This window comes from Hypanus sabinus, chromosome 8 (assembly GCF_030144855.1).
Source record: "Hypanus sabinus isolate sHypSab1 chromosome 8, sHypSab1.hap1, whole genome shotgun sequence".
NCBI lineage: Eukaryota > Metazoa > Chordata > Chondrichthyes > Myliobatiformes > Dasyatidae > Hypanus > Hypanus sabinus.
In genome coordinates this window covers 154670109-154685172 of record NC_082713.1, presented here as the reverse complement: position 1 = coordinate 154685172, position 15064 = coordinate 154670109, and the positions used below count along the sequence as shown (strand labels likewise).

Genomic DNA, 15064 nt, shown 5'->3' with positions numbered 1-15064 from the left:
TCTTCAGCTGTAGTTTGACTCATTATAGAGCCTAATGGCTGAGGGCAAGGACCTCATATAGCATACTTTGGAGCAGCACAGTTGTCTTTGTCTATTATTGAAAGTGCTCCTCTGTTCAGATAAGGTAGCATGCAGAGGGCAAGAAACATTGTCCAGAATTGCCAGGATCTTCTGGAGGGTCCTTTGTTCTACTACGACCTCTGGATTGTTCAGTTTGACCCCTATAACAGAGCCAACCTTTCTAATCAGTTTATTGAGCCTGGAGACATTAGGCATATTGATGTCATTGCTCCAGCACACCACCACATAGAAGACAACACACTGGTAGAACATGTGAAGGAGAGGACTGCATACTTCAAAGGACCCCAGACTCATCAGAAAGCAAAGATGACTCTGGCCATTCTTGTACATAACGCTTGTGTTAGTGTGCCACTTAAATCTGTCATCCAGGTACTTTTAGGTCCTCACCACCAATAGTAACAGGATTGGTCTTCTTAAAGTCCATCACCATCTCCTTTGTCTCACTGATGTTGAGCTGCAGATGATAGTTTGCACCATTCGACCAGGTCCTCCACCAGGGCCCTGTGTTCTTCTCCTGTCCTCCCTTTATACACTCAAATATTGCTGAGTCAGAGAATTTCTGCAGATGACACGACTCAGTCTTGTATCTAATGTCTGAGGTATACAGGAAGGGAGCCAATACAGTCTCATGGGACCCTAGTGCCACCTATAGCCATGTCTGACACACAGCTCTGAGGCCACACAAACTGTGGTCTGCCAGTCAGGTAGTTCATTATCCAGGATACAATGGAAGGGCCAAGCTGCAATGAACGGAGCTTTTCCACACAGCTATGAGGGTGGTATGGTACTGAAGGCACTCAAAATAAAAACACATGATCCTCACAGTGCTGCCCTGTTTACCCAAGTGGGAGCATGCTCTGTTCAGCAGGTAGCTGATCAATGTGCTCCTGGGAGGGGATCAAGAGCTGATTGGAGCAGGGATCGGAGGCCAACCAGGACCAGCCTCAAATAAGAGAAAATCTGCAGACGCTGGAAACCCAAGCAACACATACAAAATGCTGGAGGAACTCAGCAGCCAGGCAGCTCAAAATGTCGATAGTACTCTTTTCCATAGATGCTGCCTGGCCCACTGAGTTCCAGGACCAGGCTCTCTGAGGTCATGATGTGTGAGGTCATAAAATAAGAACAGAAGTAGGCTATGTAGCCTCTAATGTGTGCCTTGCCATTCAGTATGATCATTAAAATGAACAGAGGCAGGCTTCAAGGACTTATTGCTCTCTACTCCTTGTGCGCAAGTTGCTTACAGTCCTCAATTCTCTGATCTTTCAAAAATGTACCTGCAGTCACTTAATTACAGCTGATAACTTAACCTCCACAACCCACCAGAGTACAGAATTCCAGAGATTCACCAGCTGCTCCAAAAAGAGAATTCCTATGCCCACCACTGATCCCTCTAAGCTGCGTAAGTGCATAGCTACACAGAAACCGAGATGTTCCCGTGCACATAGCATTTGCTGTCGTGTAGTTGGAATTCTGTCAATTCTGAAATCTAGTTCTGGAATTCCCTACAACTGTGTTAAATGAATATGATCCATAAATGTTCTAAATAAACATGCCATAGTCTTTACTTTGAAAGATCCTGGAGCTTCAACCTATTTACAGTGTTAGCGTTTCAAGTTACAACACTGTTACAAATTGTAACAATAAATACAGAATGGTAATACAGAATAAATACAGAACGGTAATAAACCACTGACCAGCGGAACACTAATGCCATCTAGTCAAAACATTTTACTTTCCCCATTGTGCCTTTCAGTTGTTTTGACTGCCTGACATCATATGTGTTGAGTCGTGGTTTATGTGATTATCACATGAACATTTAAAATGCGAGGCAGTTTTCAGGCCGTGTAAAATTTCATGCTTAAGAGTAATGGCTGGACTGTGCAGATGTAAAAAAAAGCGGGAACACTGGCACACCCATTTTAAGCAAGTTACCTGTTCAAAATAGTTATATTGTAACTATGACCTTTTCCAGCAGTGAAAACACTGCCACCTTTGTGTGTCTAATCAAATTCTGTATCTTTCTGTCCATTATTGCCTCTTTGATAAAAGAATACAAAGGAATTTTCCATTAATTCAAGAATTCCCTTTCCTGTCTTGGCAAAACTTATTACCCCAGTCTATTTCTGGTTGTTAGTATCTCAAAATACCAAAGTTGATTTTATTTCATTCAACAATTCTTGATCAAAGAATGTCTGATAAACAGCATTTTGGAGTAATTTTTGTATTAATCTATAAATGCTAGTCAAAGGGGATTGTTTTCAATTAAGACTCAATACTTGGAATTTGTATACAATCCTATACCTCCTTCATTACAACCATCTTTAAATTATTTGTATTTGTTGTCTTATCACTTTAAAAGTATAGAAATAAAAATAAAATTAATTTTAGAAAAAACCAACAATATCAATCCAGATCAGTTTGCTTTGCAAGTGCAAAGAATTCAAAAGGTCAACAAGGAAGGAAAAACCTGGGAGAATACCTCCTATGCTATTACCATTAAAAAAATTGAGGATACTGAAGAAATTACAACTGAAACTAGTTCACCAAACATGTAGCAGGATGTGTCTACTCGTGGCTTATTTGGAAGGGGTTAAGAACTTAAAAAGGGAACAGCTATAAATAACTTCAGGTTAAACTTAACATTTCTAAACCCAGTATTTTTACTACTTGAATATACCCAATCCTAAAATATCTCATAGCCAAATGTTAAAATGAATCTAAAATTATAGAATATGTTCAAAATCCTCAAGTGTTTCCATCATTATGAATTACAGTCACAATTTTGATGTAGGGAAATGGAATGTTGCACCCAACAAGACCTTAATCAGCAATGAGAAAATGATTAATGGTATGCCTGAGACACAATAATTGCTCTGAACATGGGCAAGTGTCCCCCCACTCTTCACTAAATAGTGTGAGAGCCTTTTCCCATTAGATGTTGCACAAAGGATCTATTTGGTATTTCATGCAAAATCCAAACGCAGATACTTCCAATTTCAGTTCATTTAACTATGTCAATTTAATCAAGCAAAGTATTTAATTAGCAACCTACAATGCATAGTCCAGGAACATTGCTGGCCATATTGCTCATACAAATTTGAAGATGTCCTGATCACTCAAGTGGAAATTCTTTTAATCTACTGGTTATCCAATACTTCCACTGATTGAACTATAAAACACTTTATATTTCCCAACACATTCTTGCCCCTTTCACTGGTTCCAACTCCCAAAAATCTTTGTCACTCGAGCTCTTGCCCTCTAATTTTTATATCTGTAATTCATCAAAATTAACTTATGAACTACATTCTACTTTTGCCAAAACTGCACCAACTCTTCAGCCAAAGCTTGAATCAAAGAAATCTTCCAATATTGAGCTTGACCATGATCTCAAAAATACTTTTTCTATTTATTACCGAGGTGAATAATTGCTATACCCAAATATTAAATAGAGAATTCTTACTGTATACTGGGAGTTGACTCTACGATACCTGTTCAATCAATACAACATATCTAACAAATCAACCAATTTAGGATTAACATTTTAATTAATGATGGTAAATAACGAAATTGCTCCTGCTTAATTTGTTATTTTGTTCAGGCAAAGATAATTAATTTTTAAGTCCACATCTCTATAATGAACAAAATCCATCTCTTCAGCTTGAAGGACAACACTTATCTACTTATCAATCCATTAGATCCCCATGAGGCTCAGTCTTGTAGCATTCCATTAACCTCTATTTAGTACCCTTTACTAAGAGATCTTCCAAGATTATTTTCTCTCTTCCCATGTTTCATACAAAGACAATTTCTATATAAAAACAAGCATAAGTAAACCCTTCCATTCCAAACTGCTGTCACAGGTATTTGTTGAGGTGAATGACATGGAAGTATTTGAGAAGCTGGATCGCAGTTTGTTGTGCTGATGAAAGACAGAAGTTGACATGGAGCATTAACTCTGGCCAAGATCTTCAGAAATAAATGATCTGCTTAATGATACTCTTCCCCACCCCCACAGTCTGTTATAATATATTAAAACCTTTACCAAGCATATGAACCAAAGAAAAGATTAATATTTGAAGGCAATTCCTATTTAATCAGTCAGCTATGTGAAATTTCTGTTGAGACAATCTGATGTCAACAACTGATCTGAAGTTACATAAAATTCTAAACACCAGTTCTGAGTGTTTATGCACCTACACTTATTCATTTAACTATCAACCCACCTTTCTCCATATGCCTTCCTAAGTTAACCTTGTATACATCTTATTTGCCTCAGTTATTTCCTGTGGCACAGAGTTCCACATTCCAATTACTTTGGATAAAGAAATTACTCAATTCCCTATTAAATTTATCAACAGATCCCATATCCTATTGACAGAACCTTATGTTTACAGTATCTAACTCTCTTGTAATTTTAGAGTCCTGTATCCCAGCTTTAATAAGCATAATTTCAGCTTCAGCATTACTTTGTTGCTCTTTTAAGAATGGCTTTATTAAACTGTTTTCACTTCACCTTGAGTACCAATATTCAAGGTCCCTTTGCTTTCTAGCCCATATTACTGTAAAGAATAGCATGGATTTCCTCTTAGCAAAATGCACCTCAAATGAGAAACTGAAGATTATCAATTACATTTGTATTCCATAAGTTCGTCTTATTGGCCACATCCAGCATGTGAGGTAAATCTTACATAAATGAGTGAAAGGTTAAGTGTAAGTGGGGAACAAGCATGGTTGCAGTACTGACACTTAGCATCACTGGGTCATCTGCAGCTAATCTTACCTGTTATATCAAACTATTAGTTTGATATTCGTTCTGCTATTGGTCTTCTGACTACACAGGTTTTGGCTACAACTGCAACACTATGGAGTCTTCATTGGACATTTTTTGAAGAAAATCTAAATATAACATTATATTACCTTGATTTATTCTCTATTACTCCATCAAAGACTAATGAAGTTGTTTGGGTTGTCCTCTTGGAATTTGAGCCTTCGAAGTACCTTCCTCATAAAATGATCTGAGACAGCATTCCATGTCTTTTGCTGCTGGTCCTTGGACATGTACATTCACATTAGTCATTTATCATTTCTTGGGCACCATTCCCAAAAGTTGTGTGTGCAGTAACAGTTCTGCCAAATATTCACCGCAACATGAAATCCACCCTAGGATTCATACTGCTTAATAAATTAAATGGGGAAAACAATCTACAGTTTTAAGGAAGAGGGAAACAATGTCCAAGGAGGCAAATCATGAAGTTACCCATGACATGAGCTCCAATGATCAAATCAGTTCATTTTTATTGCCATGCATCCCAGGTTTTTAAAGAATTTGTATTAAAAGTTCAACTGTAATCCAAGCGTGCAGTTCAATTACTAATTCGACTGTAACCAAAAATAATAAACAGGGTGGTAGGCAGGGAATTGAATGAAGATGTGCCATTGTATTTTGATTACTATAGCAAGTGCTATCCAGAATCAGTAACACAAATAATCTTAAGGAACACCAATAATGATTCTGGGAATAATGCAATTTGACAGCCATAGTGAAGAATTAATATTTAATTCTCTGGAAGACTAGCGAATTACCAGAAATATATAAAGTGGGTATTACATCAATGGGTTTTGGTGATTCACCATACAAAAATGTGTATAGACAACAACTTTCAACTGGTCCTGTGCTTCAAATCCTACCTTACCCAATATTACAAAAGTATAGTCACAAAGTCTACTTCTATCATTTCATAGTTGCAATTTTCTTGCTACAGGTTGAGTACCCCTTATCCTAAATGCTTGGGACTGGATTCTGGAATATGCAATGAGATAGCATGGGATCACTATAATTCCCAACTCTAATACCAGTAAGCAGTATTAGTCTTACACTTGTTCATCACATGTATGCACTTAACAGTAAAAATTACTTGCCATTAATATAATGAAAATATGTGTGCAGAGTTACAAAAACAACACAGCAGCATCAGAATACCCGAATCATATGCTGAACAGCAATAAAAAATAACCAGATTTCAGTATCATCTACAATGTCATGTTATGATTAAAAGGTTACAGAGCACCATTTGTATTTTACTTTAAAAAAGGTTTATGTAAGGTGTAAAAACAATTAGCATTGTACACTTGCTCTGGTGTTTGAGTTCAGTGAAGAGTTTTGCAAACTTATCAGTACTTCATGATCAACAGACACTATCTTTAAAATATTTAAGATCTTTTAAAAAAAGCAATGCAGTGCCTTTTCTTAAATTTCTGCAACCAGCCTGCTGAATATTCACAATTACATTAAATTTGCAGTTTGTCAGGATAAACCTTTCCTTGTTTCATGATCAGCATACCAATAAAGTGGCATATGTTCATTCTGACACAAACAAATGTATTCCTTCAAAACACAATCGAGATCTTCATTTTTCACTTTATGCAGCAGTTTTGTATTGTTCATTAACTTCTATTCAACACACATGCAAGGTCACTTCTCAGAACAGTGTGATGTGCAAGGATCTGCATATTGCCTGGAATCTGTGCGGATTTGTGATAACATATCCTCCTACACTAGTAACACCTAGTGTAGATCAACACTAGTGCACCTCAGTGTGTGTGCTTAGCCCACTGCTCTAATCTCTCTGTACCAATGACTGTGTGGCTAGGCATAGCTCAAATACTATCTATAAAACTGCTGATGATACAACCACTGTTGGTAGATTTGCAGATGGAGACGAAAGGGCGTACAGGAGCAAGATATGCCAACTTGCGGAGTAGCGTTGCAGCAACAACCTTGCACTCAATGTCAGTAAGACAAAAAGAGCTGATTGTGGACTTCAGGAAGGGCAAGATGAAGGAACACAGAGGGATCAGAAGTGGAGAGTGAGCAGTTTCAAGATCTGAGGACTTAACCTGGTCCCAACATTGATGCAGCTACAAAGTAGGCAAGACAGTGTCTATAATGAAGTTTGAACTTAGGAGTTTGAAGAGATTTGGTATGTCAACAAAAACACTCAAAAACTTCTACTGGTGTACCACAGAGAGCATTCTAACAGACTGCATCACTGTCTGGTACCGAGGAGGGTGGGGGGGGCGGGGGGAAGGTAAGACAGACTACTGCATAGGATCGAAAGATGCTGCAGAGAGTTGTAAATTTAGTCAGCTTCTTCTATATAATATATAGCACTGAACTGCTTCCGGTGATATAAACCCAATTCTGATCATCCCAGCACCTTGCACAATTTCCCTTTCATGATGTTATGGAGATGTTTGGATTTTCACATTTCAGATAAGGGGTACTTAACCTGATTTAGAGCTGCCAACTTATACAGCAAAGAAACAAACATGGTCAACTAGTCCAGGCTGACCATAAAGCACCCTTTAAAATTAATCCTATTCATCCCTCATTCCCAATAACACAAGGGCCATATCTTTGGGAGGAAACTGGAGAATCCAAAGTAAACTCCTTAGGAGGATGTTGCATGGAATGTACATTGAATGAAGAATGCTGAAGCCCTCAGGATACAGCTCCACTAACAGTGTCACTGAGTAGACACACCAAATTCAGGGACTCCTGAATGACTAGAGATATTGAGACCTTGGCAGGCAAAAAGTAGGAAACTAGATATGAATTAATTCCTTGATGAATATAAAAAGTTTAAGACCAAGCTTAAGAGGGAAAACAAGAGGTCAAGAATGAACTTGGCAAGCTTGATTAAAAATAATCCTAAGAGATTCTTCAGTTATATGAATGTAAGAGGGTGACTAGGGAAAGAGAAGGTCCCCTTAAAGACCAGAGCTGCCCATGTGCCGAGCCATTGGAGTTAAATCTTAGCCTCCTGATTTATAAGTATTCCTTTCCCTGTGTTTTACAAGTGACTTTTCCCCCATATGCAATCTCATTGCCTTTATTTATGACAGCTTTTCCTCTCAGATAAATTATTCTGGATGATTATCCTTAAATCTGTTACCTATAGGATAGTTGTATTTGTTTAGCAACCCTATCCCACTTAGTTTAGATTCTCTGTCAATTCCTTTCTTAAAGCACATGCGCAATTTCCTGTCAAAAAAACAGGTGCCACTACCCACAGCCATAGATCAATTTCTAAACTGTCCTGCTTTGCTGAAAACAAATAGTTACGTTTTGCCTCTGGTTGCATCTTAATTTTTATCTTACAGGAACCATTTGCTTTTCTGAACACTTTACTGTAATAATGAGCAACATGCTCTTGTACCCACACATTTCCACCCCCCCCCCCATCAACACTTGTCTATTCCTGAGCACAAAGACAACAAAGCATCCAGGTCAGACTGTACCTGAAAAACAGCTAGTCCTCCTTAACTACTGCATTTCTAGATGCATCGCTAATATTTAATCCTTATGCTCATTCACTGGTGTAACTGTTAACTGAAAAAGGACATGTTATAAAGTAATACTGCCCATTCAATTATTATATTGTTAGTTTTGATATCTATAATAGAAGAAAGATCTAGAAATTCAAATTCACAAAGAATGTCTATATTTTTCAGCAATTGGGTCAACTATGCTCAGAAGGACTAAATGTCACATGATATATACCAGACTAGACATAGAATACTTCTACTACAAACCCAATAGCAATTATCAAATTAATTACAGTAGTATTTTTTAATCAGTCTTTATGAAAAGTACATAGTAGGATGGAGGTAAAAAAACAATTATTCTGTTACTATTTCAGTTTAAAAACAAATGATCTTTAAAATAATGAATGAATGTATGTATTGAATTCCAAACAGTTACCTGTGAGCAATCACAAACCACCCTAATTTTGGTCACTGTGTAGGAAATCAACTTCAGTGCAGACAAGATTTATTTAATTTGTTATCTCTTGAAACACTAAATCAATCTACGGAAAACTCAGTGTCAGGCAGAGCGAGATTCCATACACCCCTCCCCTTCCCATAAAATTATCACCAAGAACAAAAACTTTTTGCTTCCTTGAGGAAAATATGGGCAAAGGATATTAGGAGAGGCTGTGTATTGGAATCCAGGCTCACTGGAGTAACAAATGACATGGAAGGATCTAACTGGGCCGAAGAAAACAAAGATGTAACTTAAAAGCTATTTTATCCTCAAGAAACTAAAACAATTCATAAAGTCTATAAATAATCTTGTAGCATTCCGTTCCAACGTCTATACCAGCATTTTCATTCAGATTACATTTAAACCCACAATATCTGGATCTTGAAACACAAGCGAAGTATCCATAAACTTTCAATTCAGCTAAACATTTTATCACCTTACTGAATTCTTCATTATTACACAGATTAATCTGTGCATTAAACTCAACTTTGGTACAAAGTACAAATGCTCAGACAGACTTAAAAATAACCATTGTAGATTAATGCATCTTTCTAGCTGTAGTGACAGTTGGCTGAGGCAGAAATTACAATGTCATTCAAACAAACTGGTAAGTAACGATTAAAATGTAGTATAGCTAGAGAATGTAAGTAAACTCACTTCATTTGCACAGAAGTGTATTTCAGACTGAAGAGGATGAGTGGCACCTATAAAACATTCTAAATTGATAAACAGTGTATGCACACAGTTTACCAAATTCCCAGGACAACGTCCTCCATCCAAAACCTATTCTAAATATTCACACAAATGTTAATACCTATAGACTAATTTAATTTGAAAATTTCTAAATAACTACATTCCTATCACAAAACAAACCTGTGAATACGTATGTACTTGTTAATTAAAACAAATATCCTTTACAGCTTTTTGGCATATGCAGTGGATTTCAGTTAATTGTTTAACCAGGGCAGCCATTTATTTGCACAACTCAAGGAAAACTAAAAATCGAAAAAATAACTGGGATTCCCTTCGTTCATTTGGGATACTATGCCACTTAATTAAGGCAAGAGACCATTGTTGAACAGTTGCATGCACATGCATGGCCAGTAGACAAGACACCATGCCTAGAGCGATCAGTTTTAAATAGAATCAGTTGTACGTGGCTTGTGTTCAAAAAGCAATGATTATTGTCACTGGTAGTTGAAAAAATAAGCAGGAAGACAATTTGGAACCATTTTGCTCTCTAAAGTTTCAGCATTCAGTTTGGAGATTCCAGAAACAGCTGGGAGTGAACTACTTCAACAAATTAGGAATTACAAAGAATTTGAAGGTATTAATAACCATTTTGAATGTTACAATGAAAATAAAGATTTGGAGGATTTAATCTATTATCTGCACTATGTGCCTGCGCTGATTTGTTCATTTACAATCAAAAGAACTTGACAGATGAATTCTTCTGTCAATAACTATTAGGAACTAATAGAGTTACATAGTACTGTAGAGGTATCAGTGTTCTGATATGTTCTATATTCATTTAAATACACAAATTGTTAGATACTTGGCAGTTTGGCTTTTTTATACCTTGTTAACTATTTCCATGAAACTTCGGCTAATTGGGACAGCTGCCTAATTGGACGAAAATGTACTGTTTGAATGTGTCCTAGTTAACCAGAATTCCACTGTAGATGACATTGTACTGAGTCACAAATTTAGAGGTACAAGTAACAAACCTCAATGAAGTTGTATAGTGGCATTTCAGAAGAATAAAAGAAATAACAAGCCACAGTCTCTTAAGGTTGTTCAACCATTTAGTGAGATCCCCAATCCTGCGCAACTGCCATGACTGATAACAAATACACTAATCTGAAACCACAAACATTTCTTCAATCAAAGATGTATTTTCAGAGTACTCAGTTTAATTCCACCATATCCCACTGAATTCCTTGAAAATCTAGAAATCTATCCACCTCAACTTTGAATATAGTCATGGGAAAATCAGAGTTCAAAACATCTGCTCTAAATAGCTGACCCTGTATCAGTTTCCAGGTTCTTTGCAGACAGGGATAACAGCCATTCAAGCCCTCAACTGTATATCTCAATGAGATCGCAAAGACTCAATTTGCATGAAATAGGCAATTTAATCACAAACATGAGAAAATCTGCAGATGCTGGAAATCCAAGGCAACACACACAAAATGCTGGAAGAATTCAGGTCAGGCAGCATCTAAAGAAATGAATAATCAGTTGACGTTTCAGGCCAAGATGGCATGAGCATCAATTTCTTGAACTACTGGTAATTGTCCCCCCTTCACTATTTCCATTTCCCCATCTCACTCATTTCCTTACAGGCTCATCACCTCCCCTCTGGTGCTCTTCCTCCTTCCCTTTCTTCCATAGTGTTCTACCCTCTATCAGATTCCCTCTCTTCTACCCCTTTATCGCCATCACCATTCTATTTCCCAGCTCTTTACTTCACCCTCCACCTCCTCAGTTCACCCATCACCTTCTACCTTGTACTACTTCCTCCCCTCCCCCCCCCCACCTTCTTACTCTGACTTATCTTTCCCCCAGTCCGAATGAAGGGTCTCAATCCCAAATGTCGACTGTTTATTCCTTTCCACAGATGCTGTCTGACCTGCTGAGTTTCTCTAGTATTCTGTGCGTCGCCATCCTGTGTAATATCTGTACTTTGCTATAAAACTGCACAACTGCAGCAACCAATTAAATGAATGTTTGTTACAATATCTCCAAACCTCCTTAAGATAGATACTTCAGGCGCATTTTCAGCAAAGCCATGTAGAATTGCAACACAGCCTCCTTACTCTTGCACTCCAACACTCAATCAACACCGTTGATTAATAAACATCCAAATCAATTACTATACCTGCCTCGATTTGTCTAACAAAGTAGCAAATCAATTAACACCTGAACATTCATGATTTACAAAAACATACTGAAAGCAGCCAAATATTTATCTTTGCCAACCTGTTAATCAAGTAGTCCTTTTAAACACCTTGGTCCATCTACTGTTGTCTAGTTCCCTCCCAAACCATCAAGAGAAACTGCCCATTAGATTAGACATTTGCAGATCAGAAGTCATGAAACTGTACCTTCTTCAGCAGATGGAAAAAAATTAGCTTTCGTACACTCAATCTACTTTGAACAAAATGGAGGCTCACAGGTCTGCCGTTGTGTGAAATTCATCAATCCCTTTTACATCATGTAACAGGAATAAGAATACAGGTACAGACTGATTAAAATTCTAAATTATGAGAACAGCGTAAGGAAAAAATGTATTAGCTGCCCTGACAATACTTGTGTAGGCCTGAAATAATTTACATCGAATTCCAAGAAAATATTACTGTAGTGATCAATGTTGAAAAGTGAAGATGAAACTGACATGACTTCCGATAGAAAGCCAAGTGAAGTATACGGTAATGTTAAAACTCAAAGAAATCACAAAGTATTTAAAACCAAAATAACTGATGCATTGGACCCAATAGAAAGAACCTTCGAAAATTATTTGTGCGCCTAGTTGTTTTGAAACTTTCAAGGACGTGTTTTGAGTAAAACACTAATTCATATCAAGTTCAAACAAAATTACAAAAGTTCTGTTTTCACAGAATGAAATGTGTGATTACAGGCTGATTGGCACGGCACTCCTTGGAAAGTTAACATGATTCAAATGTAGACTGTTTACTGAAGGAGATGATTTTAAGCAGTTTATTTCTAGCAACAATGAACAAAAGACGCAATACCTACAGAAACCTACAGATCATAACTTTGCCATCTTTACCAACAGGAAATGCTTTAAAACATATAAGAGAAAGATAATGAGAAATACAGCCTGGATATTCTCTCTCTCGCCAACGCTTAAACTAACATATAGAAGCTGGTATAGCAGCCTCGGGGAGGTGTTTGGACACACAATTCCTACAAAGTGAGTGCTGCGGCATTGGGAAAGGGCAGCGGCGACCGGGAAGGAGGACACCGGCCATCGGTTGGGAGCTGTACCGTTCTGCGCTCTGCCCTCCCCGGCTCCAGCAGTAGTGTCAGGTCGTCGGCCGAAGCTGAAACGGCGAAAGCAGCCGGAGCCAAAGGGGAACGAGAGGCGAGGGGAGTCCGGGACCCCGCCCCAGTCTCAGCCCTGGCCCCGCCCGAGCTCTGGCACCCACCCCCCGCCCGAAGGTGCGGGCGGCACAGTCGGCTTTTTTTGGGCTGCCCCAGGCACCCGCCATTCAACGACCCTACAAGGACTGCGGGCGGTTTGCACCGAGCTAAAAATAAAGCGGCCCTGCACTAGCACCGGGCAGGGCAGGGCCGAGACGCCCCGGGCACAGCCGGCGCACACGGCGTTCCTGTCGTCAACCGGCAGGGTAGACGCCGACAAAGCTAGCGCAGTGCCTACACCCGTAGCCAGTGCCTTAGAGCAGCCGGATGTCGCGAATTACCCCTCACCTTCTCCTCCTCCGAGACCTGCTCCTCATGATCCGCCATCTTGGGCCGGGCTGTAAATAACTGAGCGCTTCTCGCGGCGCATTATGGGTAAGGCGAAAGACCGGCGTGGGGGCGCGCTTGGAGGTGCGGGGGCGCGCCCAGGCTTGGGAGGGGGGGAGCGGGGGAGCGCGCCGAGGCGCACGCGCGCCCTCTACAGACTTTCGATGCCACTGCCCCAGGAGCACAATGGGTGCAGGAATGCAGGCGAAAAAAAAATTATGTGTACTTTTGCATGGTCACAATCGTTATATCTAACTCTAATTAGTAATTATTCATTCCCTATACTACTCTACTTCGAGTACACTCTGTGTCAGATCTTGCTCTTAACTCCATCTGCAACTTTGCACAAGTTGCCACAGAAGTGGGCTATATCTCAAATACGACGAATTGGAATTCTGGAAGGAAACAGAGAGCTCGGTAACGTGTTACATTTCTGCATTCTGTTACTGTTTTAGCTCAACACTGTGTATGATTTTTTTCTCTATTATCATGCATTGCCGCTGTTAATAACTTTCATGACATTTGCTGGTGAGATAAAATCTGATTCTGTATAAACGGTATGTAAGACAAAACTTTTCACTGTACCTTGAAACATACGCCATTAATAAACCAATCACAGTTCAAATTTTCCTGTGCAATCAGATAATGTAAGTTGATAAAAGACGTAAGATATAGGAGCAGAATTAGGCCATTTGGCCCATCGAGTCTGCTCCATCATTTCTTCATGGCTGATCCATTTTTCCTCTCAGCCTCATTCTCCTGCCTTTCCTTCATGCCCTGACAAATCAACAATCTATCAACCTCTGCCTTAAATATATGTAAAGACTTGCTTTTATTTTCTTTTACATAGAATAGTGGTAGCCGGTTACAGTTTCATGAATGCAGTTGAAAATGAGCTTAGCTTTAGAAATGCATTGTGGGTGAATCTCATCCCCCGCCTATGAATGATTTTGAACTATTGGAGTGTGTCACTCACAAAGAGGGCAAGTCAGGGTGTCATCATTAACTGTCAAATGAAACATCAGCTTAAATCATTGCTCATATATATGAAAGAGCCAGTGTCCTTGAACAGCAAGTCACTGAAAGCAAACGTACAAGTGTAACTAGCAGATGAGGAGGCAAATGACACATTAGCCTTCATTGCGAGAAGTTCTGAGAACAATAGCAAGGATGTCAAAAGAGAACTAATCTCGTTTTTTTGTGATCTGCATACTTGTGAGTTTGAACTTCCATTACTGAGGATATTTCTAAGTGTTACTTGGTCCCTGTGTGTTATGAAAACTTAGGCATCTGGAAAATAAAACCTTTTCCTAATGAGGGGAAGACCTAAGTACGGAGTGGGAGCAGGGTTCAGCTCTGAGTGACAGGTGCCTTGCCTAGAAATCCATGTGGTCCCATGGCTTCAGACTAAGAAACACCAGCTCCAAGAGTCAAAAAAGAGTGGGAATTTGTCACAGGTACTATTTGAGCCTGTGGGATTCAGGAAGCCTCTGAGTTAGGATGATGGTTGCCAGGGAGATGAATGGGATACTCAGCAAGCCACTTCCCTCTGAACACCATTTCCACAAAGTAAGCTTAAATCTTCCAAAACTGATATAAAACAGGAGGATATTGGAATTGGCCTTAGTGGTGCCTCTGGTTTTTGTTACCTGTGAGAAT

General features: G+C 39.0%; 1 protein-coding gene across 1 annotated transcript in view; it reads right to left on the bottom strand.

Annotated features, from left to right (window-relative positions):
* The window catches only part of LOC132398622 (F-actin-capping protein subunit alpha-2), a 50714-nt gene extending 37241 nt beyond the window's left edge, over positions 1-13473 (bottom strand). Inside the window, exon 1 of the mRNA XM_059978305.1 lies at positions 13367-13473. Coding sequence (XP_059834288.1) covers positions 13367-13405 — 39 coding nt within the window. The 5' untranslated portion in view covers positions 13406-13473. The remainder of the gene's footprint in view (positions 1-13366) is intronic.
* Positions 13474-15064: the final 1591 nt, after the last annotated feature.